The 23,542-nt window shown below is 42.7% G+C and overlaps 3 protein-coding genes across 3 annotated transcripts; all 3 read right to left on the bottom strand.

Annotated features, from left to right (window-relative positions):
• Positions 1–1,043: 1,043 nt before the first annotated feature.
• msh5 (mutS homolog 5) lies at positions 1,044–13,445 on the bottom strand. The gene is made up of 25 exons (XM_064350714.1): positions 12,974–13,445; positions 12,391–12,491; positions 11,962–12,085; positions 11,697–11,777; positions 11,468–11,521; positions 11,007–11,128; positions 9,960–10,069; positions 9,752–9,787; positions 9,358–9,440; positions 8,994–9,039; positions 8,455–8,593; positions 8,209–8,271; positions 7,559–7,687; positions 7,336–7,408; positions 6,648–6,757; positions 6,264–6,344; positions 6,087–6,174; positions 5,521–5,707; positions 5,283–5,409; positions 4,843–4,992; positions 4,314–4,388; positions 3,953–4,099; positions 2,309–2,446; positions 2,033–2,106; positions 1,044–1,880 (listed from the first exon to the last, which is right to left on the bottom strand). Exons 2-25 carry the CDS (start codon positions 12,481–12,483, stop codon positions 1,769–1,771), a joined length of 2,442 nt encoding a protein of 813 aa, XP_064206784.1. The 5' UTR covers positions 12,484–12,491; positions 12,974–13,445; the 3' UTR covers positions 1,044–1,768.
• Positions 13,446–13,783: 338 nt separating this feature from the next.
• Positions 13,784–16,045, bottom strand: LOC135263089 (protein Bouncer-like). The gene is made up of 3 exons (XM_064350701.1): positions 15,617–16,045; positions 15,075–15,194; positions 13,784–14,892 (listed from the first exon to the last, which is right to left on the bottom strand). The coding sequence occupies exons 1-3, from the start codon at positions 15,666–15,668 to the stop codon at positions 14,681–14,683; spliced, it is 384 nt and encodes a 127-aa protein (XP_064206771.1). The 5' UTR covers positions 15,669–16,045; the 3' UTR covers positions 13,784–14,680.
• A 262-nt stretch (positions 16,046–16,307) lies between these two features.
• tektl1 (tektin like 1) lies at positions 16,308–23,518 on the bottom strand. Its single transcript, XM_064350492.1, has 8 exons — positions 22,588–23,518; positions 22,132–22,416; positions 21,731–21,835; positions 21,324–21,480; positions 20,500–20,666; positions 20,239–20,334; positions 19,909–20,022; positions 16,308–19,449 (listed from the first exon to the last, which is right to left on the bottom strand). Exons 1-8 carry the CDS (start codon positions 22,876–22,878, stop codon positions 19,249–19,251), a joined length of 1,416 nt encoding a protein of 471 aa, XP_064206562.1. The 5' UTR covers positions 22,879–23,518; the 3' UTR covers positions 16,308–19,248.
• Positions 23,519–23,542: the final 24 nt, after the last annotated feature.

Raw genomic sequence — 23,542 nt, 5'->3', positions numbered from 1 at the left:
TTTTACTGTACAACTATACTGATCCCTTTGACATTTTCCTTTAAGCGGAGTCCTTGACCTGCAAAACCTGCAAAGCATCGCTCCTGGGGAAATGCCTGCTCCCCTCCAATATAACATGCTCAGCCGCCCAGCCCAACTGCTACGTGGGAAAAGCGCGTGAGTTAATCTAACTTCTGTTCATTACCGCCCTGTGACAATACTTGGTTCTTAGCCCTCCATCATCTTACTGTTTTCAGCACAGCACCAAGCACAATCACAAGGTCCTGGTTCCCTATAACGTACTGCATAAACATTTCCAGTGTCTAGTCCCCCTAAATTGAGCTTCAGCGAAGATACTCGAAACAGAGCAGGATTGAACATGACCTCTCATCTGTCCTCCGCCAGTGTTTAGCGGCGCCAGCGACTTCATCGGCTTCAAAACCCTGGGCTGCCTGGACACACCTTCCTGCAACAAGACCACGACCGGCTTCATTCTGGGCACCGCCTATAACACCACGTACTACTGCTGCAACACTGACCGGTGCACGCCAGCCGGGGGGGCCAGCACGCTGCAGCTGTCCCTGACCGCCAGCGCCGCCCTGCTGTTCTCCCTGTGGTACGGCGTGAGGTGCTAGGGACTCTGGTCAACCTCACTGAGCCAGTGACTGCCTTTCCTCTTCCCCTCATACCTCCAGAAGCAGTAACCTACACCACCTAGAGCAAGTTCTGATGAAAACCTGGTACTGTGTGCCTGGCCATGCCAGCCTGTTCAGTCTGTGCAGTTCCACTTGGGGGCGCTGCCTGAATTCCACACATGAAAAAGAATGAAGGCTTGCTTCTTTCCCACACATACCCTTTCATCTCAGGTAGTCTAATATAAAATTCCAATCAGTTCTATTTAATGTTAAGTTATAAAGAAATTTGTGATTTTTCTTTTTTTTTTTACTGGAGACTGAATTATGTGGTTTTATGCTATGTTTTCTGTTAATTTATACTTTGCTGTAAATGAACTCAATGGGATCAGTCTATGAAATAAACAACAATAACAATATTGTGTTGCAGTGTTTAAATCTCATTTTAATGTCCAAAATAACCCAATAAATCCAATTGGGATAGTTTTAATGGATCACAATGGCAAAGATGCAAATTAGCCAACCACCATTGCTCTGTTAATGGGTGTAATAATAACACAGACAGGCCTAATCAAATGTGCTTTCTCCCACCGAGCACAGGCTAGCTGCATAGCATTCTGCAGCTGAAGGCCAGGGGTTGTCAGGTCTCACATTTTAGTTTGAACAGCCTGTAACACATCCCACCTGTGTATTAAATGAAAATGAACAAAATCAACCAAATTAAAAGCTAAATTCCTAAGTTCCTAAACACACATTTTGATGGGACTTAGACATCATAACAACAATATAACAAAATTGTAAAAAACGGAAAAATTCAAAAGTTGTACAATATCAGCCGTACATTGGAAGAACAAACCAACCAACCGGTTTAATGTGTTTCATGCAATTTCTTTGCATCAATACACCTATGGTTTGACCAACTAACTGATCAGTCATATGTGTTAATATTTTGAAGGACAATCTTGTATTCAGTACTGGATAGTGGGAGTTTGAGATCAGATGACCACTCGTGATTTAAATTCATCATGTGCACATAGTAGCACAAAGCCCTGCCTCACAACCAGCCAGCAACACAAGCACAGCACCATCGAGTGGGCGTCCGCGGGCTTGGAACCACCGACCACATGGAGTGAATACAGTGTGCTCAGGGAATAGCACTACAGTAACTCTCCTACAGAGGGCAGTAGCTCCTTCTTCATGTAGAGCTGCAGGTCCACAGAGGAGTCATCCAGGTCCAGGCTGAGGAACTTCTCTACTACCTTCAAACACCTGGAGACGGACAGTGCTGCACTTACTGATTCAACACCACAGAACATTAATACTGCACTGACAAGAGGCAGCGATGCATATGCCCACACTGTGCGGCCACAGTCTTCACAGTATATTAGCCTCCATCTAACACCCGCTCTCCTCTCGTTTACCTGCCTGTGTGCTCCTCCGTAGAGGGCTGGTCAATGCGCTTAATGGCTTTGCCTGCTCTGTACAGCTCTGATACCTAAACACACAGGCACGCCCATTAGTTTGATCACACTGTACCTACAATGACATCATATTTCTTTGTTCTCTCAGTATGAAAGGAAACATGGTTTTTGTACTTCTATGTCCTATTGCTCTATTGAATTAAAGAGCCCAGGTTGAACACAGTATTAAGTAGATGGGTTCCATTGTAGTGGGGCTGCAGTGTGTGCTGTGTATACCTCCACCCCTCTGTGCACCACAGCCTGGGGCAGGCCGGCCAGAGTAGCGATGTTAGCAGCAAAGCTGGACTGGCACACGCCTTCTCTCAGCTGGTACAGGAAGACCAACTCGTCACCATCTACTGCTGTCTCCAGTGTCTGTGCACACCATACATGCATACATGGAGATACACTGGGTTACTGCATGTACCTCTCTCTCTCTCTCTCTCTCTCTCTCTTACACAAACACACAGACACACATACACACACACACAGACACACACACATACACAGACACACACACACAAACACAGACACACACACACACCTACACATACACACACACACACACACACACACACACACGCTCACAAACACATGCTTCATGTGGGAAGAATTGACTCAACAGCAAAAACATTTGTTTGATTATGGTGTACCATTAGTTGGAGACTAGAACAAGACTTAAAGAATGCCCTGGATACAAAACAAGATGCCTTAACTGCCTAAAGACTGTTTTATAGTCTGCATTGTTTGTGTAGTTTGTGTTGTGTGCAGCACCCGCGAACGGGCAGATCATTTATACTTGTGCGGCATGTTGCACAGGTTGCACAGGCTGCGTAAATAGATTCTGTTACTGAGCTTCATAGTTCTGTAGAAACCAATTAGCTTGTGCTTTAAAAGCAAAGTAACATTGGCTGTATTACGTATCCAGTTAGCCAGAATAATGTAAGACAGAATATACAATGTAATTCATAACTACCTTACATTCATATTTCCAAACCTACTACATAATGCGCCAATGACCACAAAAGTGCTCAGCTAGGTGTACATTGTAGCAACAAAGACATTCACGCCGAATATTTGACGTTGGTGGTTTTATGACGATCGGTTTTGTGAACCAACCCTTATAACCTGTTCAGCCAGAGCCACCTGCCAAAGTGACCTCATATCAGCAGTCAACCAATCATCATTTGTGCGGCGTATGCAGGCACTGGTTGCTAACTACGCACTTTTACATTTTTGGGGCGGTGCGCAACATCACCACGGACGTGGTGTGCAACCTCGTTGCACACTTGTGCACATTCCGCACAACCCCTACGCAGACCCATTTTTACGTGCACTACGCAGATGTATAAAACAGCCGTAAGTCCCAGGTAGTGTGTGCTCAGCGGGTCCCTGGTCTTGTCTCCTGTTCATTCTGATTACAGTATGCTCTATATACCACCAATGGGATGTTATAGTTGCATATTACCTACTGTAAACCTGCTGCTGACCAGGCTTTATGACCAACACCAGTGTTGATCGTGCTGACTGTGTGCAGGGTTCAAGCAGCAGGAATGATCAATGAAGGTTATAATGTTGCCACAGATAACAGCTCTTCATTCACGGACTGCTCGATGAATCCACTCACACATTAATTGGCATAATTAATGCCAATCGTGGATGATTTTCCAAACAGCCGCTTCATATGCCACTCTAATGGAAATGAAAAAGCGCTCGTTCATCGGTCAAATCAATCAGAAAAATTTGATAGTCGAGAGTGAGCGGGACCACATTCAGGAAATAAGATCATGAAACACTGACCCTGTGACCTGCGAGAGGTTAAGTGAGCTATTCTAGTGTGAATGTGAGCACATGAGATCCGGTCCTGAGGCGATTAGCTACCAGCAGAGAGAGCAGGGGCGAGGGAGGCAGCAGGCCCAGCTGCAGCAGGCTGTGGAAGTTGGTGGCCAGCAGGATGTGAGGACACTGCGCTGGGGCCTTCTTCACCCAGTGCCTGAGGCAGGAGGCCAGGAGAGACAGGCCGTCTACCTGCGGACAGGACACACACGTACGCACACAGGCATGCACACACACACACACACACACACACACAGGCATGCACACATACGCACACACACGCACACAGCCACGCATATACAGGCATGCAGGCACGCACACATGAACACGCACAGAATGCATGCATTACTCTTCCACCTCCCCCATCCCCTTTTCTGTTTCATCAGTCAGAGTTACCCTCACTCACTGTGTTGGTCCCTTTGCCAAACTCATCGATTAGGACCAGGGAGTTTCCAGTGCAGTTATTTAAAGCGTAGGCCATCTGAAATAGGACAGATGTTAAGGGAGACATCTACAGCATGTCAATCCATTCTCATACTCTACCCTACCAAATCAGCCCATCCCAAATCAGACACGTGAACACAAAGTATCTGCTTCAAGCATGACACTGCACCTTTCATCCGCTAAAAATCATGCTGCAAATTCCTAAAAAAATTTTTTTTTTAATCGCAATACACAAAACCAAGGCATGATTAAAATTGAAATAAAAATGTATGAAAGATAATCACAGTTATAATAAAGCAAATCATTTGAAAGTAGTTGGGGTTAAGAATAATCTGCAGGGTAAAGGAAGCAGCATTGCTCATATCTCCAGTGCATCTCAGCTGGTTTAACACTGTGGAATGTGTGTGGCCTGGTCTGTGTGTGTGGATTCATACAGCAGTCTTTCTTAGTTTAAGTGCGTTTATTGAGTGTGACCTGACAGTGGGTCTCACCTGGTTTAAATCGATCATGAAGGTGCTCAGTCCCAGTGACACAGACTCTCGACTATGCATGCGGGTGAAGATGCTGTCAATCAAGCCTATCTCTGCCTCCTTCGCTGGCACATCAGAGCCAATCAGAGCCATGAAAACGATCAGACCCACCTGCCACAGCCAATCAGAGACCAAGAGCAAAGCTGTAAGACATGTCTCGAACAGATACAGTAAGACAGTAGTACCTCAATCACTGCATGTGCGGAGCCTCTTTTATCAGAGTGAAGTGTACACTGAAAATTATGGTTGGCTGGCATTCGTACACACATTATGTTTCTGTATGCTGTGTGGAAATGACAGTGTGTACGCATGTGTGCTTGTGTACACGTGTGTATCAGTGTGTGCACACGTGTGTGTGTGTGTGTGTGTGTATGCGTGCACGTGGGTGAGTCTCTTCCTGCCTGTTTCAGGTAGATGCTCTTTCCTGAGGAGTTGGGCCCGGTCAGGACTTTCACCTTCCCCTCGGTCTCGGAGCTCAGCAGCGGATTGGCCACAAACACGGGGGAGCAGAGCTCCAGCAGGGGGTGCCTGACGCACAGGGAGACACTAAGGGGCGTCGCGCAGGGAAGGCCCGAGCGACGGGCGAGAGCGGCGGGCGGGGCCCGGGCCCGGGCACGGCGGCGGCGGCGCGGCGCGTACCTGGCCTGGGTGAGGGACAGCCGGCCGCGGGGGCACAGCGCGGGGGAGCAGTAGCCGTGCTCCTGGGAGGCCTGTGCCAGGGCCATCAGGCAGTCCAGCTCGGCGGCCAGCCGCAGCACCGCGTACAGGACCCCGCCGCGCTGCAGCACCGCCGCCTGCAGCTGCGTCATCACCGCCGTCTCCATGTCTGGGGCAGACACGCCTGCCTTCAGCACGGGCGCTTCCCAATCCAGCCCCTTCACCGCGCCACTCTAAAAGCTGCACGGCGGAGCCTCCGTTTGTCACCGTGCATGTGTATGGTGCGCACAGACTCGCAGCAGACCACAGCAGATAGTGATGAGTGCCAGCCGGGAGAGGGGGTGTGGCCCTAATCTGTACCTCCGGTCCACTTGCTCACACACAGCAGACTTCAGCAGTCCCCCCCCCAAACTCTCAGCCCCTGCCCCTTATCATAACCGACTCTGACACTGTGTGGTGATCCTGTGGTGAATGGGTTTCAGTGGAATGTGTCGTGGCCGGTTTGGGCCGGTCAGTTCACGCACGCTGTCCTGCTGTCAGACGCGCACCTCTGATGTCGCAGTGCAGGTCCCCCAGCATGTCGTCCAGCTCCTTGGTCCTCTGGCTGCGGTAGTGCAGTCGCTCCTCTGAAAGGAACTGAGTCGCGGGGGTGTATGAGAGACGGCGGTTACAGAACTGAGCCCACACACAGAGGGAGCACGCTCCGCTTCTGCAGGCCATCTCACCATGAAATCAAGGCCCTCGATCTCAAAGTCTTCCTTCTGAACCATGCAAGGCAAGCGTGGAACTGACAGCAAGAACCCTATCTGAAGAAGGGGGGGCAGAGTGAGACAGAATGAGTGAGGGAGAGAGAGAAAGAGAAATCGTGTGTGAGTGAATGAGTGAGTCAGCTGAGTGAATGAGAGTGAGGGGGGAGGGGGAAAGGGGGGAGGTCAGTTTGGACCATACAACACACAGACCTGACTGGATAGCAACTGAGGGGAGACGACAGGACATTCACTGGACAGACATTGAGAGAACTGTGAGCGAATATCATGATAGAGAAGATCCCTCTCTGAGAGACACAGAGACAGACACAAGCTGACAGACCGCAGTAATCCCAGTCTGACCAGAGGGATGTAGATGACACAGCAGGAGGGGATCCTGGGGTCCAGATTCTCCAGCTCTTTACGAGCCACATCAGTCAGGAAGTCTGACAATCCCATCATCCTTCTCTTTTCTGAGTGAGACCAAAAGAGAAGAGAGACCTCCCTGTCAACGTAAACCAGCCCTGTTATCCTAATGTTATAACAACAAGTTGTGTTCACCAAATTATTTTTTTAATCTTGACAGTAAGCACTGGCAAAAAAGTGACCTGAACCCTCTAGAGAAACTCCAAGCAGCCTAGCCTGAGTTTGAGAGCTTACTGAAGGCCTTGCAGGCTACAGTATGCCCATCTTCTCTGGGCAGAATCACAAATGCCTGAAGAATACTCATGTAGCCACTGTCGGCAGGTATTTAAGTGCACAGAAAATGCATTATAAGCGGTGATGCGGCTTGATCTGATTGTGAAGTGTCTTTTAAACTAAAGTTTTTAAATATCTGTATAGGAGCTAAATGTGCTGTGTGTCCGAGCCATTAAAGCACAATTTGGCATCTGCATAGTTTTTGACTGTTTTCCAGAATGTTTTCAAGCCATGTAACAAATTTAAGAGTCTTCCAACATTACAAATTTATATTCAGTTCAGCGCAGGCCGAGGAGATCAATTTCTGTCGCTTAGCGTGAGAAAATCCCCAAATCAACAGCATTGGACTCACTTTCATCAATGGCGGGGTCTACATTGGGTTTGATGGTGAAGCGATTTTCTGCCAAACTGCCTTCAAAGTCCACCTGCAGAACAGTACACGTAGGTCACAAAGACACTAACACACTGCATGTCAGCAAAGCCTTACGTAGCACATATAAGGCTTCACAGCTTTTAACCTGACACACCCTACTCCTACTGAAGCTGCTGCGATTTGGTACTGTGTGCGGACTCACCACTTTGCTAATGAGAGAGGCGATGTAGAACAGATCGTCCGTGAAAGTGTCGCTGATCTCCTGAAACAGCTGGACAGACTGAGGCAGAGAGCGTACTGTGTCTCTGATGCACACTGCACTGTACACGGTCTGTAGGAGCCAACCAAGGGAGAGGAAAGAGGTTATTGCAGTATATACAGTGTACATCTGCAGTGCATAGATATCCATCTCTACATGCATATGCAGTATGCATACACGGTCAGGCCATTACAGGAACTAAAGGCAAGAAGACTCTACACAGCACATCAGTAGCTACCCGATGACCAAGGATGTATTAAAAGTACACACCAACATGATCATCAACCCGCATTGGGTCTTTGTCAGGATAAATGCAGTCTGAAGAGCTCCCATATACTTAATCTTGGGTTACCAGTTAGGGGCCACTAATGCAGTGTGCGAACCCTATAGCCTTCACATTACATTACAGGCATTTATCAGACGCTCTTATCCAGAGCAACTTACAGACGTATGTACATTGTTTGTCTGTCCTGCACCAGCATCACCAATAGATATCATTGGGCCTCTGTCAAGCATGTCCATTTGATACTGTTGAGGCTGACTTCCCTATCAAGAATGATTTAATTTTTAATTGTAGTAAGGTGCCTTCGTACCTTATAGAGACACTGCCAGTCACTGATTTTGGTGTGAGAGAGAGACATCCGGTGTAGCAGGGTCTGTTGGTAGAACAATGAGCACATATAAGGATAAACCTAAGTCTATAAAACATGCACCCGAGAGAACCACTTTACTGGGTAGGCTATGCAGTGGTTGGATAAGTAGACTGCTGTACCTAATTATCTGTAGCCTGTACAGTGTAGATGTGTGCTGTGCATGCAGTAGGCTGTGTCTCGGTGTACCGGAATGCTCCTGACGTTCCGGAGACAGCCCTGCAGGGTGTGGAGAGCGTCAGAGTTCCGTGGAGAAGTGAAGAAACGCACCACTTCCTGTCTCCTGCTCAGCACAGTCAGGTCTCTGGTGGGCCGAAGGAACCACTGACTGGGGAAATCACCGGAGAGTGAGGGGGCATTTAACCTCATGCAGCCAGACCACAGGAGTCACTGTGGGAGATGGAGTGGGATAACCCGCACACTCACCCTCCCTGGGTGAAGTTAGGGTAATTGACTATAAGTCCTGCAGGACTACCAGCTGCAGTTGGAAGAGCCACGCCACAGAATTCATCCTTTAGACTATTAGGGTCATCCTTGCACAAGCAACTTCTTTAGCTGGATACACCACTAGGGAGAGCCCACTTTGTCTTCATTTGGTCATTTCTCATATTAATTAGCAAAGATACAGCCTTGTTTTAAATTCATATTTTCTATAAGACTTGGGTTTATTCACGCACAAGCAAACAAGTAGTATATACTCTCTAACTCCCTGAGCGTTTTGGGCTTACCGAAGAAGTTTCGATCCAAATTTGCACTTGCAGAGATTTAATATGCCTGAAAAACAGAAATGTATGAAATCTGTTGAAATCACTAGTGTACACTCGTATTTATTAATGCACCTGTGTGTGGTGGCATAATTTGCATATATGGCTACACAGTATGAATATCAGTATCAGGTAATTATCATAATGTGTATGAACTTGAAATTGTTCCATAAAATACATAGCTTTTATACAAAAATGCGTTTTTTTGAGAAGTGGATTTAGCAAGACATGGTAGCAGATTTGGAACAGTATGAACTCTCCCCCTGGGCAATGGAAATCACAGATATACCTGAATCTGTACAGTGTGTACAGTATTTGTGTGTCTCACCATAAAGACTGAGTCCCTCCTTCTCCCCAGACTGCAGCTTGTACACAGATGGATGTGGCTCGGATTTAAATATCTGGAGCACACTGAGAGAGAAGTGACCGCTCTGTACTAATACACATCTATAATCTAATGTGTAAGTCAGGAAGTATAAAAAATACTGTATCTTTACTGATGATAACGTATAGAAATACTGTATAACAACACTATGACATAGATTTCCTTTCAATTGCATCCTTTTGAAAAATGGCTTCAACGAGAAGTGACAAGGCACATGCTTGATGTTCTGCATTAATCTTGATTCTACTTGCATAAAAATACTGCAGACTTACAGTGAAAGACATTAACTGGAATATATGCATTTGATCCAAGGTAAAGGGACGTGAAAATGACTGACCTGTAAGTGTCTCTGTCCACGTGCACCACATCTTTCCTGTAAGACATTACAATGCAGGTGGAATCACACAGACAAACACGTCATACAGTACGGTAAGAGGCTCTTATACTGAAGCAGTACAGTAAAATCAGGCTGTCAGTAAACACCTGTAACAGCGAAACTTCAGACAGACAGAAACACAGACACGAGCAGAGGAAAAGCACATTACAATGTGTAGATCTGGAACTGAAAAATAGGAACTCCAACACTGTTGTCCTCCAGCTCCACCCCAACTCTTCTCCTGTCCAAACATTTCAGCAGAGCACCTACAGACCGCAGCTGGAAGAGTGAGAGTGAGAGAGATGAAAGTTTGGAGTTATGCTTAACATTTACCAACTATTAATCTGTACACTTTAATAATATTTAAAAATCTAAAAATCTATCTCTTCCTAGACAGTTTGACTGATATGCACAAAACGTGGAATGTAGCATGCACTCCTGTCTTTAAACTTTGCATAAATAAAAATGCTGTGCTTTGAATTTGCACATGGGCTTGGCTTTTCACTAAAAATGTAATAAATCCAAATGGCCTACATATACATGAAACGTTGTGTGTATATTGATAATGCCATCCTGAGGACAGCCCTAAAGAACTGGACAGATTAAATCACAAGGTAGCACGATAAAGCTCAATGATTTTTAAAAAGGGAAAAATTCTAAGAAAATCACAATGTTTATGTTGAGTAGACCCTAGAAACTTGCTACAGTAATTCATCGCTGTTGGAATATGTATATGTATGTTTACATAGTGTACAGCAACATCATGTCATACTTCAAATGTAACACAAAGATAAAATATAATCACAATGAATTTACCCAAAAGTTGAAGAACACCAACTGTTAAGAATTTATACCTGGCAGCACTGATAATTGGAAAGTTGTGGCTATGAGTGCTTGGTCCCTTAATTGTTGCAGCTATATTTACAAGTATATTTCCTCAGAAAATAATTTGAGAGAAGGAAAGGGAGTGAAAGACAAATTTGGCAGAAAGAGCAAGAGACAGATAATGATATAAATACAACAATTTTGTTATTTTAAAACATCTTATTTATTTAAATTGATTTTATGTTTAGCTTTATCATTAATAGCTGCATCTCATGTTCATTTATTAAAATGCATACACTGTACTAAACTAGTTTCATGTTATACTATGGCTTTCACCATTGCATCACGGTAGAAAGAAAGAAGGCCAGACAAACAGAAGGAGGAGACTCACCATAAGGGTGCAGTCAAAGGGGAGGCAAGAGGACAGATAAGGAAGTCTCTCTTTCTCTGTGATGGAGGGAGGGAGAGAGGGAAGGTGGGCTGAGAGTAGCCTCTGCTTGCTCACCTCCAGTCCTGATGAGGTGAGGGAAAGAAGAGGAGGGGCTTATGCGGTGGACATATAAAAATATAAAATGTAAACCCTCCACACATTTGCACAAACTCTGCTCTGCCTTGATTACTGTCACCAGTGAATCCAACAGCCCATAAGCCCTTTTAGCCCATAAGCCCCTTTAGTTTATGTATTGGTATAAATCTCACGTTATAAGAGAAATACAATCAGAACACAATCGTGAACAATACAGTTAGAATTTATACATTCTCATTAAAATAAAAACATGTGCCACATACACACACACACACACACACACACAAACACACATACGCAGCAAAAAACTGCATACTCTGTCTTACCAAAATCAACATTGGGATACAGGACAATCTCAGGCTTGTAGTCAGAGCTTGCACCTGTAATTGCAAAAAGGAAAAAAAAGGGAAAAAAGCCAAGTGTGGAGACAGAGTATGTATTCATTTTTAATATCCTGTTTAAGTACGCTGTGGGATTTCAACCCTTAAGCAGCCTCAGCCTTCACCAGCATTGAGCTCTCCTGCCCCCTAGTGGTTCCTCGCCTTCAGGACTCACTGACTGTCTTGATGAATTGAGCCATGCTGTGCTCTTGCTTGGCACTGGTGATGAGGACACTCGGACAGACCTCCTGCACCACTGAGAACAAGATGGAGTACAGTGAGGGAGTGCATACAGTACTAAACGCTCTTTTCTGATGTATGTCACTGACATGCAGTAGAGTATGCTCATTGCCTTCAGACACACTGTCTAATGTGGAGGTCAGTATTGCAGAGATATGTCAATAAGTGAGACAGTCAGCCAGTCAGGCTTTAACCTGTACCTTTGTCAAGAAGCAGAAGGTCACTGTTGTCCACAGTGTCCGGCATATAGTGCAGGGTGTAGTCTCTGCTGTCATAGAAACTGAGGCCCAACTTTCCGTTATGGACCAGCACACTTAAGTAGATCTGACAAGTAGAAATTTGTGTCTTCAGTAACCTCAATAACATATGTGATATAGTATGTGTACATTAACTGAGTGGTTGTGTGCAAGTATGCGTGCGCGTGTGTGTGAGCACGCCTGTGCGCATTTGTGCTTGCGTGCATATGTGTGTTTGTGTCAGAATGTGACCATGAGAAAATTATAAGCGTATAAAGGTAATTGTGTGCAACTGTCTGTGAAGGTGAATGAGTGTGACAGTGCAAATGTGTTTGACAATGTAATGTGTGTACTGTACTACTGTGTGTGTGCGTGCGTGTGTGTATGTGTGACCTCAGATGACAACTCCTCCTCATCATCAGATAGGCTGGGTATGCATCCCCCTGGTCCTGCATCCCTTTGTCTTACTCCACCATACACAGCCATGCCACACACTGCAGAACATTATTTTCACAATATATACAATTATGAAAAAACATACAATGCATTCAATCTTAATAATAATTAATAATAAGTAGAGCTGGACTTAGCCATGTTATGACAATTATTTCACACATCTTTTTTTTTCGTCCAAATTTCGTTTCAAATAAAATGAGCGCATCACCCGGTAGATCGGTCAAATGCAGATTCGTTTGGAAGATATAGGCAGCTGTTACGTTAAAACAAATGTCACGTGACTTTCAACTGATTCTTGCTGCCACCGAAAACATTAATATAGATTATTTATTTGCTAACTGTATAACGTCATAAATACATATTTACAATGGGCATAGCCAATATTAATTCAATAGCAGCGATTTTTAAGGTAAGCTTCCTGTGTAAATAGTAACTTATGTTAACTACACAATGAAGTTTGAAAATGATTAAGAATTTATTTCTAACGATAGGGTTTTTTTTAATTTTAAGTGAACTATACCTGGAAGGCAGAATATGTCCTTTCTTTTTGGTGACTTCCGTAACTTAACTAACTTAGCTAGCTAGCTAAGGTTAGCTGAATTAAGACAGGCAGCACAGGATAACGTTTGTGGTAGAAAGCTTCGATTTTGAACAAGTTTAACTTAAACAGAATCGTCCTAGTCTGCCACGTATGACAACTTGTTAAATGGAGAATGTTTCTTTATTTTTTGTAATCCAACCTATTATCGTATGGTAAATCTGGATGGAGAGAGAGGTTTACTTAGGCCCCTACTTTTCACTCGTGAACGTCTCGCGCTTTGTAGAAAGGTGCCACTCACGCAATGGTAAGCAGCAACAGGGTTATGACTATTTCAACCAAAAATTTCTAACCAAAAAGTAAATAGCTTGGGTGAAACTAAACATTTAAGAAGTAGTTGGACCTTCATGATTGATTTTTGTTTGTTTCCCCTGTCCAATGTTTGTCACCCCGTTTGTTACCCATTCACTTCCAGTCAAAGGAGGGTTTCTCTTTGGGCCACCAGACTGATTGTGACAACTAATTTTGCCCACTCTGACTTTACAGCATATCTGTCTGTTAATAGGATTCATGCAATTTCACTTTTAAAAAAACATTTAAGGGGTTTAAATGTATTTTTCTTGCCCCTTCTTTTTAATCTCCGTCTAGGTTCTTACCCCCAGATCAAGTTTCAAATCAATCCTTCTACTCACTTAAAGTAGCCATATGACTTATATGACAAATATTTGTGCCTGATCACTGAATGAAAAATATTTTTATTGAATAGAAAGATGAAATGATACAAAAGAGAGCCAAGAGTACTTAATTTATTAATCTTTGCCACATTATTTCACACAATTTCTTGTAATTTAAAAAAATTGAAAAAGGCTGATAATATTGTTAGCTATTTCAAATTTAAATACAAAGGGAACATTCTTTCATGCAAGTTTACTGTGCACACACTTAGTTAACATTCAGATTAATGTAAGTTACATTCATGTTTTAGTTCATTTTTGAAACTGGTCAATTTCTACAGACATTTTGTCACACTGGGATATAGTACCGGATTTTACCATGTGCTATTTTGTTTGTACCATGTCTACGCCATATCATGTGTATATGTTGCCTGTGACATTATATAAAACTAATGTTGATTCAGGCTGATGCATATTCAGTTGGTTTGGTTTAACTGCAACTGAAGTAATCACTCAGGTAAATTGTGATGAATGCATCACCCTTAGATCATAGGCCACCTTCATTAGCACAAAGTGTCTAATGTTAAGTTCTACTTACACAAGGATTACTGATATAAGAAATGTATTCTTCATATGTCAGAGTAAACATTGTCTAAATGTCATCTTCAAATACATAGTGCTAAATTTTATATAGTATACAAATTCATTGTAAATAATGTTTGTAAGTATACTACCAGAAGCCCTATATCCTGTATTACCCACCATAAAATAACAGGTTTCTAGTCTTAAAATGATCTGCAAAGCCTTTTGAATTATGAGTCGTTTGAACCATTTAAGGACTATCTAGTTGTTTTAGTATCACGTTCAAATAATTCAGGGAATTTTCTGGGCCACAACTGCTCCTCTGGTGCTTTTAATCAGTTCTTAAGTATTGTGACTTAAGTGGTAAATGTTTCTGTCTGTATACACTGTGTGTCTTTGAGTGGAGTCTCTTGTATAGTGTGTTTTTAATTGATCACCAGGATACAAGAGAGAAGTAGAGGAGAAGATAGAGTGGATAGCCCATCCAAATAGAAGGTGTGTAGGAAGTGGCCCCGTTGCACAGGTTAGTGTTGCAGCACTCATTGGTGAAGGTGAAGTTTATGCCCATGGCATACTTCTCTCCAGTGATACCGCACAGAGAGGAGATAACACAGCTTTTCTCAAACAGGACCACACGGAACCCTCCTGCACATTGGAACAGAGGAGTTACGATTTAGAATAAACACACCGATAGACTTATTTTCATCATTATCATCAAAGCTTAACTGGGAGGGAGGTTGATGGTGTACGTTGACTGACCAGAAACCGTCAACAGAACAGGACCGGCCGTCATCGTATGTCCACCAAACTTGTTTTTCTGTTCTCACCTCGGTTGCCGACTGCTGTGCTTGACAGACAGTGCTGGCCTGGAGGGCACTTCTGCGGGAATTTAATGCAATCCAGTGGAGAGATTGTAGGAAACACACAAGTAAAGCAATACAGAGGGACTGTAAGAAAAAAGAAAGAGAAGTTATGTACTCTACACGGTACACTGCGCACAGACATATGATAATGCATGAATATGCACACTACAGTAAAGCATGTGAACATATACATTCTACTTGAATAGATACACCAAAGTGATGAACATTCACAGAAAATTTCCAATTGGAAGGAAAGACTGAAATCAGGTGGTGGGGAAAAATAGTATCAGGCTAACAAAATGTGTTTGCCTTTACCGGGGAGATGCAGAGACAATACATACACACTTTAACACACATTTACACTGCAACTTTAAACTTCCATATTCATAAACAGCAATAACATCTGTAGATCTTAACACACAAGTGACTAAGCAGTCAATGTGATGTTATCAAAGAACCGCCCAATAATTTGTCTCCAACTCCATGCTCACTGCCTGTTTACTCACCAGCAAACGGGAGCAGACAAAGAAAAAGTACTAAATAAATTAGACGGGGCATTTCAGTCTTGGACTCTCAGCAATCCTCTGGGATGTTTTTCTTCTCTCTGTATTCCACTCAAGCTTGCCAATGCTTTTTCTGAGTTTGTTCTGAGGTTCCTTATATCATTTTCAAAACATTACATTTCCATGCCTTCTTCAGTTGGCTGCTTATTAATCACAATCTCTCCTTCTGTTTCTGTATCTATTTACCTCTACAACTGTGTCCTGCTGTCAGATCAAGCCAGATGTCTATCTCTCACTCTCTGGGACTGTCCAGATGCTTGCTGTATGTGCCTTCTTTCTGTGTTATGTTGAACTTGGGATAAGTACCCACCCCACAGGCCTAATGTAATTTAAGATGTCAGAAATCAAATGACAGCACTGAAGTAACTACTGTAGTGTAACAGTAAATAGAAATTTGGAGTAGAATATTCATTTAAGATGTCTTGTAAACAGATAGAATTGTCAAACACACCATGGTTATGCTGGCCATCACTTACGTTGACTTGGCTGAGAAGGGGTTAGTAGATTATCAATCAGACTTTATGTAGCACATTTCATATACAATATACAAATGCAATGTGATTGACAAAAAATTGATTGATTGTGCTGCTGTTATTTAAGAAGGACTGTCAAAAAGATATACTATGCTCAATGTTCCTATGCAGCATTCCTGGATAGCATTGTGTGCTCATGCCTTTCTACTTGAGATGGAACTGAGATGGAGTGTTGTGAAGAAAGAAGCTGATTTCTTTATTTCTTAATGAAAGACATAAAGTTGAGCAGTAGGACTGTCAAGTGACCTGGAATCTTGTGACTGGTAAACAAGGGAGGTGGATGACGTGGGAGTTAAATGGGGTAGGGGCCAACTTGTTAGATCAACTGTACTGTAAGTCAGCTTAAGCCTTGTGATGTTTGTGTATGCTGACTTGTGTACATATTACAGCTCAGTGATCCTGCTCATGCATTTCAAATGAGAAGACACAGGAAGATGGACAAACAAACAGCAATGACAACATTTCAGCTTCCTCTAATTTTACCTTTGAAGCGAAGCCCCAAAAGGATGCATCCAACCCACTCTACTATCACTCTTTAGCATCTAAAAAACATGCTGAAGCAGGGTGAAGTTTTTGCTGATTTTATGTTTTGCTGTTGTATAAAGTGACAGTACATTTACAGTTAGACTTTGCCACTCTTTCCAACTTGTCTGTCTTTTTAATGGTATATAAATTTGACGAAATGTAACGACAGAAAGTTTTCTTGTAAGAATCTGAGACTTTGTACCAGTAAGTAGCATACAGAACTACATACTATAGTTTAATCAATAAGTGCCTAATTGTGACACATACCAAACCCAGCTGTGCAAAATTAGCATTTTGCATGTTCATTGTAGCTACTTCACTTATTGGGCATTAAACTGTACATGTGGAAAATGCAGATTCACTAAATATTGCTGCACCAAACAGAATAACGCACTGGTCTGATAATTCTTTACAGTGATAGCTAATAAACAAGCATCTACAGTCTGCCATATTTGAACATAATTTTAAATGAGGATTTGGTAACAGGTAGCATCTAAATGATGAACTCAATATATCAGGATAGTTTGGGGTTAAAAGTGGTATTAAGGGTGCCTCCATTCCATTGTTCCATTATGGTAGTTAGCCAGTTACACCCAATTAACAAACTGCATCACAAAAAGGTGTTACCTGTACTTTGTGGTGTGTCCAGGTACATACAGGTCTCAAACTATGGTGACACTATGGCAATTGTAATTGTAAGGTATGATGGATACATTGTCACCTGTCATTTGAGGAAGGTGATTTCAAAGGAGTGCTTCACAATGCATACAGTCATCAGCTTCTTGCCATTGTTGCAACCATGTATCATGACAGAGTTATAAAGGTATAATTATAAAACTACTCCATAATCTCATGCACATTGTTTTCAGTTTTTTCTTCTTTGGGTTCTTGACCCTTTAAGTCAGCTGCAACACAAATGTTACCCTACCTTCATTGACACATCTAAACGAAGCTCATTAACATTAGAACTAGTTTAAATTGAATGGTAGATATAAAAAATTCTGATTATTACTTGTTATGTTGTACGGAGAACCGCACAATGCAGACTTACACTTAAGCAATTAAAACTATTTTTATTACTCACATGCATGAATGCAAATTTTTAAAAAATACAAATTTTGTGCTCAAAAGTGCATAAGCATGAACATGCAATGTATTTATCAACATGAGAACACCTTGTATATGTCCTTATATGCCACGCAATTTATGGCTTCCTTGCTTGTCATGTGACTGGTCCATGATTAGGAAGCACCCTCTTTTCTGATTATTTCAAGAGACACCTCTTGTACCAATTACCTAAGCTACTTATAGGACTGGGGATAGATATTGCTTGTCCTGTTTTTTATGCACTGAAGAAGGTCTAAGGACCAAAGCGTTTGCACTTATGCACTTTTTGCACACCAAGCCCCTGATTCTTCTGTCAGTATACAGCATTTTGTCTTAAGCATTTTATGAAGAGCATTTAATGACAGCTGTCCTCTATTCCACTCGAAATGAATAAGAACCCCTGATCAAGGGGATGCCATGTCACAGCTAAATGCTTAGAAATCAACATAATTTTCCTATTGTAACATGGAATTTAATGAATGAAGGATGCAGTTTATTCCAGTTTATAGTAGTGGGTATAAAGAGAAGCAGTGTGCTATTAAACATGCATGGAAGCGCATTCATTTTTAACAAGACAGGCATGTGCCTGGCAGAAGTCTGGAAGCTGTCACCACTATCTGTCTCCATTGATACACATATTGTGGCTGCTTATTTCCATGGTTCAGTTCAGGAAAGGATACATGTACAAACTTTAATTTATATCAGTTAAATCCACTTTCTGCACTATAGGGCAGCTCATGGTTGTTGTACATGCATAGCCCTATCAGTAATGCCAAGGAGGCAAAAAACATGGACACTCTTTTAACAATTTATCAACAACTGAAGGGTCACCCTCACAAATACAGCCCTCTAGCATGCCAAAAACCTGACATGAGCCTGATTATTTGAAACTGAAATATAAATCCAAACTCTCAACACTGTCATAATACTGCAAAAATATAACCGTAAAGTTTAACACAAGAACTTGAAATATCACACCTCAACACACTTGATGAATATTTTGGGTAGCATTTGGCCATACTTGCATAGCATGAAATAACTTCTATATAATCATGATGTTTAAGACTACTTCTGCTATTAATTCTGTGTGTGATAATTTTATTGTAGCAACAGGTTTCTTTGGTTGAATATCTAGGTATGATTGAGAAACAAACCAAAATTCCATTATTAAGAGGTAGCTTGTGAGTACAGCCATCATACACTGGGGGCCAGGATCTGTATAATACATTCAGCCTACCGTATGGCCCAAGTTCTCAAGCCTTTATACATTTTAACATTTGGTATACTTGCCAAACATGTTCCTGAGGTGTCACCTCCAGGAATTGTTCCACAGAATTTTAATAATTTGCAGCTACTGCTGATGAAGAAATACTAGTGGCACGGACCAGGGTATTTGTCTGGAGAAATACCCTATGCAGATGTGCCTTGTAGAAAAAAAGAAGGCATGACTCGACGGTCTATCAGGCGACGGCGCAGCCTCACGATGGAAGAGTCCACCTGGGCCGCCGCCCCCTTCCCTCGCATGTCCTCCATTAACTTCAGCCGAGTGCCACGCAGCTGAGCCAGTTCCCCACCGGACGACAGCAGACACTGCCGAACCACAGCGCCACCCTGAGGAGGAGAGGGCAAACAGGCTGTGGAATTTACTCTGAGGTGGCACGTGCTTTGCTGAAGCCATGCAAAATAAGATAAGAGAACACAGCTGTATTTGCCAGGGACAGCAAGATGATAACCTGTGCTCCAGCAAGCACTTCTGATTTCTGTCTAACAACAGCCTTTTTAATAAGCCATCCGTAATAGTGGGCCATTTTAGAATTGTGTTAAATAATAAATATAAATGTGATAATATCACTTGAAAATGTATTTTAATGTATTTTTTACTTCTGCCAGATTAACACAAACTGAAAATAAAAGACTAAATTGTTGACGCCCTTGGAACAAGTGTTGCTAAAACAGTAAACGTGCTCAAGAAATGTTAATGAAATTAATTGTCCTGCCATGGTGTGTGCTGGCTTCATCAGTTTCTCAAATACATTGTTCACTGCCACACATTTTCTTAGGTCATATTACCTGTATGAGGTGCATGGCTTCTGGTAACTGAGTACCAGGGTGTCGCTGGTAGACCTGCACTAATGGCCTGTCAAGTCTTTCTCTGGACATCAGATCTCCACTGGACACAGGACCCTGGTCAAAGCAATAAAGACAAACAGGCCAAAGAGGGTCATCCACTACCATGACCAGGGCAGCAATCACATGAAAAACAACATTTTTAATATTTGAAAATACAGCATTTCAAATTCCATTCCATGTGACACAATATACAACATGTATATACTGGACATTTGGTCAAAGCCTAGAATGCAGAGCCTAGAACACACACACACACACACACACACTGACCAGTGCTCTGCCATGGCTGTGCTGAATGCAGTTCAGCTGTCTCTGCTTGCGGTAAATGGCCTGCCTGGCTGAGGCTGAGCTGAGTGTGAGGTGTTGCTGACAGAGGGAGATGAAAGAGGAGTTTTGTTGCGGTGTTATGGGTTACAAATGTCAAACTGCTTCAACTGGAATTTCTGACATGAAAAAACTGTCAGTTGCAACAGAAATCGCAATGTTGTCATACTAGCCCACATTGTTGCACCTTTAACATCTTCCCCATACCTTCAGGCTGACAGTCTCGGCTATTTTCTTCACCAGCCCTTCGTTCACCAATTGGTGAGCTGATTTTTGCTGTGCAATGGCCTCACCAATCAAACAGCGAATCTGCTCCCTGAGCAGCTGTGATTGGGTGAGGGCCAAGCTTGAAGATTCCATTGCCTGCTTACATTCTGTCAGAACAAGAGACAACAGACTGTTTGCCAAAATGCATACTTGCATACAGTGAGCTCAATAGTATGTACTGCTAAGCACAGTGATGAATACATACGAAAAGGTATGTGGGTGTGCAAAATTGACTAGTTTCAGAATGCATTTACATCACCCCCACTCCACGAACTTTAGGGAACTGGGCTCATGCAAAGGTTGCGGGTTTGATCCCAATTGTGGATGCTGCTGCTGAACCTCTGAGCAAGATTCTTAAACTAAATTGCTTCAATATGTATCCTTCTTTGCAAATGGACTGTATGCAAAAAAGTAGGTTGTTCTAGATGAGAGCAGATGCAGAAGTGTAACATTGAAGAAAATACTTGGCCAGCCACCCTTTGAATAATTATTGTCAAATAGAAAAGACCTCAATGAATCAAAAGTATGGGTAATGTATGCTGTATTCTTTAGTCTTCCAAGTATGTAAAAACAGATTGAAAGAATTTCAATGTGCTTTCATTTTTATTTACTTGAGCTTCAGAACATATCTCTATACATCCACCATAAGTTGCTGCACTTCTGTGCATCCTAGACAGTGTGCGAGCATGCATTTTCAATGCATGGGCAGAGAAAAAGGACGAGTTGAATCTCAGCTGAATAGTGTAATATAGCCATGACACTACCTGGGGTGTAGGGTCCTGTGGGGTCGGGTTTCATAGTAACTTGGGAAGGGGTGCAGCGACCGCCAGCTGAATGATATCCACTGTGTGGGAGAAGATCCAAAACACAGGATCTCTCACTAGCACACTCCAGTAACAGCTTACTGCACTGACTGAGGGCCTGAGAGTAAGCAGAGAGACAGAGGTGACAATGTGCGCTAACAGGTTGTAGGTCATCAAATATTTACAGTAGTTGGCAGGATGTGCAGAGGAGCAACCTTTACTGGAAAAGACATCCTGAATCTGATGCTGACACTTGATGTGTTAATGCAGTTCAACTGTGCGAAAGGTAGTTGACTAAACTTCATGACTATTTCTAATCTTGTAATTTGTCTTGTTTAATTCCTATTTTGTGTAAGGGTTGTCAGTACTTGCAGCTGTGTGAGTGTGTCTCTCAGTGCGCCCTCCAGCTGAATCTTCAGCTCAGACAGCTGCTTCTTCTCGCAATCCAGCAGGCTGTCTGCGCCATCTCTGCCCTGTGACCAGCCGAAGAGAATAGCAGGCAATCTGTCATTTCTTCATCAATATAAATCACTTCAGCTTTGCCGTAACTACAACACAGAGGACTGGCCAGTATTGACTTCTAAATTGGACTGCCCACGTATTCAGGTCAATGCTCTTTGTCGCATTGACAGTCCAAGCATTGTGTGCTTTGTGGTGGTAATGGATAGCTCAGCCCAATAATTACTTCTGTGAAATGCCACTATAATAAAGACACTCAGTTAGGTGAATAATGAAAAGAGACTGAAAATACAGATGACACCCCTCTCACCGTCTCTGTGGTAGGTGGTCTCAGGGTCCTCTCCTCCACACTTTTCTGGTTCACAAGGAGGTCTTTCCTTAGGGATCTCAGCATTCTCTCCAAATATGCCCTCTCCCTCTCTAGCTTTATGCCTTCCTGACCAACTCTGCAAGCCTGTTTACGTAACTGCCCCTCCACCCCTCTGACTTCACGCATGTACTCCCCAGCAGCCCTCACACTGGCCTCTGCGCACTGCTCCCTCAAACAGGGTGGGGGAAAGGGGGCAACTAATGGACCGGAGGCTAGATTGAACCGCTGGAGAAAAAAAGAAGGAACTGTGAAATTAACACATTTGAAAAAAAAAATTAATTTGGGTATAACCAGCTAGACTTTCGTTACAACAACTGAAATGGAACTGGGTGAAGGGCAAACAATTGAACATTAATCAAAACACCGATTATACATATCCACTGCAGAGTCACTCACCGTAGTCCCGGTAGACATTGGTCTGACCTTGTAGCTTGATTGTGTATTATTGACATTGTCGCTGTCCTTCCTTGAGTTTTTTTCAGTTTCATTTAATTCCAAAGGGACAGGAGTATTCACATGAGAAAGTAGGCCTAATGTGCAGCTGCGTGGCCGACACGGACTAGCAGAGCTGGACTTTCTGGCATCGGACTGCCGTATCAGTTTCTCCGCAAGACTGATAGAATGCTTCGTTTTTTCTCGCCAAGACTGCGGCCCGATGGTCAACGATGCAATTGAGACTGGCTCCATCGTATGCCCCAGTAATTTTGAATTCCAAAATATAACCGCTGTAAAATAACAAATCTATATGCTGAACACAGAAGGCTTTATGAGTGAGTGGCTTTATAATAACTATTTGCACAGATCAGTTTACAGTGTAACCGCTCTGGATTAGAGCGTCTGCTAAATGCATAAAATGTAAATTAAAATTAAAATGTATTAAAAGTCCGCTAGCAATAAAAGCTAAATATTTTATGCATTAATTCAAATAGTTAAAATTTAAAGAAAAAGAAATAGTTGGGAAATTTTAAATCAATATTATTATAGCATTATACATTAATTCTGCAGATTTTAAGTAGCATAACCATCATGATAGCTCGAATAAATGGTTTAAATGAAAGTAACATAAATGAAACTCATCTCTCTCTCAGCAACGTCGCGTTCTCTTAAGTATCAAAGCATCGTCACCAAAGCAACAGTTCCTCCAGTAACCGGAAACATCGGAACAGATTGTGATTGGGTAACGTGAGTCGAGTGACAAAGGCAGGCCGGTCAGCTAGGTACTTCCAAATTAAATTGAAGATTGTGTTGCACGCGCATTGAGTAAATTAGGAACTAGGAGGTGACAGGTTCCGATTTTACAAAACATTGTAAATCCATTCCCAGTTATTAATTAAATTCTGGAATGATGACC

The sequence above is a fragment of the Anguilla rostrata genome, chromosome 1 (assembly GCF_018555375.3).
Source record: "Anguilla rostrata isolate EN2019 chromosome 1, ASM1855537v3, whole genome shotgun sequence".
Lineage (NCBI taxonomy): Eukaryota > Metazoa > Chordata > Actinopteri > Anguilliformes > Anguillidae > Anguilla > Anguilla rostrata.
This window is presented reverse-complemented; position numbering and strand designations above follow the sequence as displayed.

What these genes read in the sequence shown, in the direction of transcription:
- msh5 (XM_064350714.1), bottom strand. Translation starts at nt 12,483, where the DNA reads ATGGCTGTGTATGGTGGAGTAAGACAAAGGGATGCAGGACCAGGGGGA. An exon ending in AGACCCCGCCATTGATGAAA is followed by an intron (nt 6,758 to 7,335) that starts GTGAGTCCAATG and finishes GGTCTCACTCAG; the next exon opens with AAAAGAGAAGGATGATGGGA. An exon ending in TTGGCAAAGGGACCAACACA is followed by an intron (nt 4,100 to 4,313) that starts GTGAGTGAGGGT and finishes TCCTGTCCGCAG; the next exon opens with GTAGACGGCCTGTCTCTCCT.
- LOC135263089 (XM_064350701.1), bottom strand. Translation starts at nt 15,668, where the DNA reads ATGCCCCGTCTAATTTATTTAGTACTTTTTCTTTGTCTGCTCCCGTTT. An exon ending in TTGTCTGCTCCCGTTTGCTG is followed by an intron (nt 15,195 to 15,616) that starts GTGAGTAAACAG and finishes TTTTTCTTACAG; the next exon opens with TCCCTCTGTATTGCTTTACT. An exon ending in CACAGCAGTCGGCAACCGAG is followed by an intron (nt 14,893 to 15,074) that starts GTGAGAACAGAA and finishes TCCAATGTGCAG; the next exon opens with GAGGGTTCCGTGTGGTCCTG.
- tektl1 (XM_064350492.1), bottom strand. Translation starts at nt 22,878, where the DNA reads ATGGAGCCAGTCTCAATTGCATCGTTGACCATCGGGCCGCAGTCTTGG. An exon ending in ACACACTCACACAGCTGCAA is followed by an intron (nt 21,481 to 21,730) that starts GTACTGACAACC and finishes GCTTACTCTCAG; the next exon opens with GCCCTCAGTCAGTGCAGTAA. An exon ending in CACAGGACCCTACACCCCAG is followed by an intron (nt 20,667 to 21,323) that starts GTAGTGTCATGG and finishes TTGTTCTGACAG; the next exon opens with AATGTAAGCAGGCAATGGAA.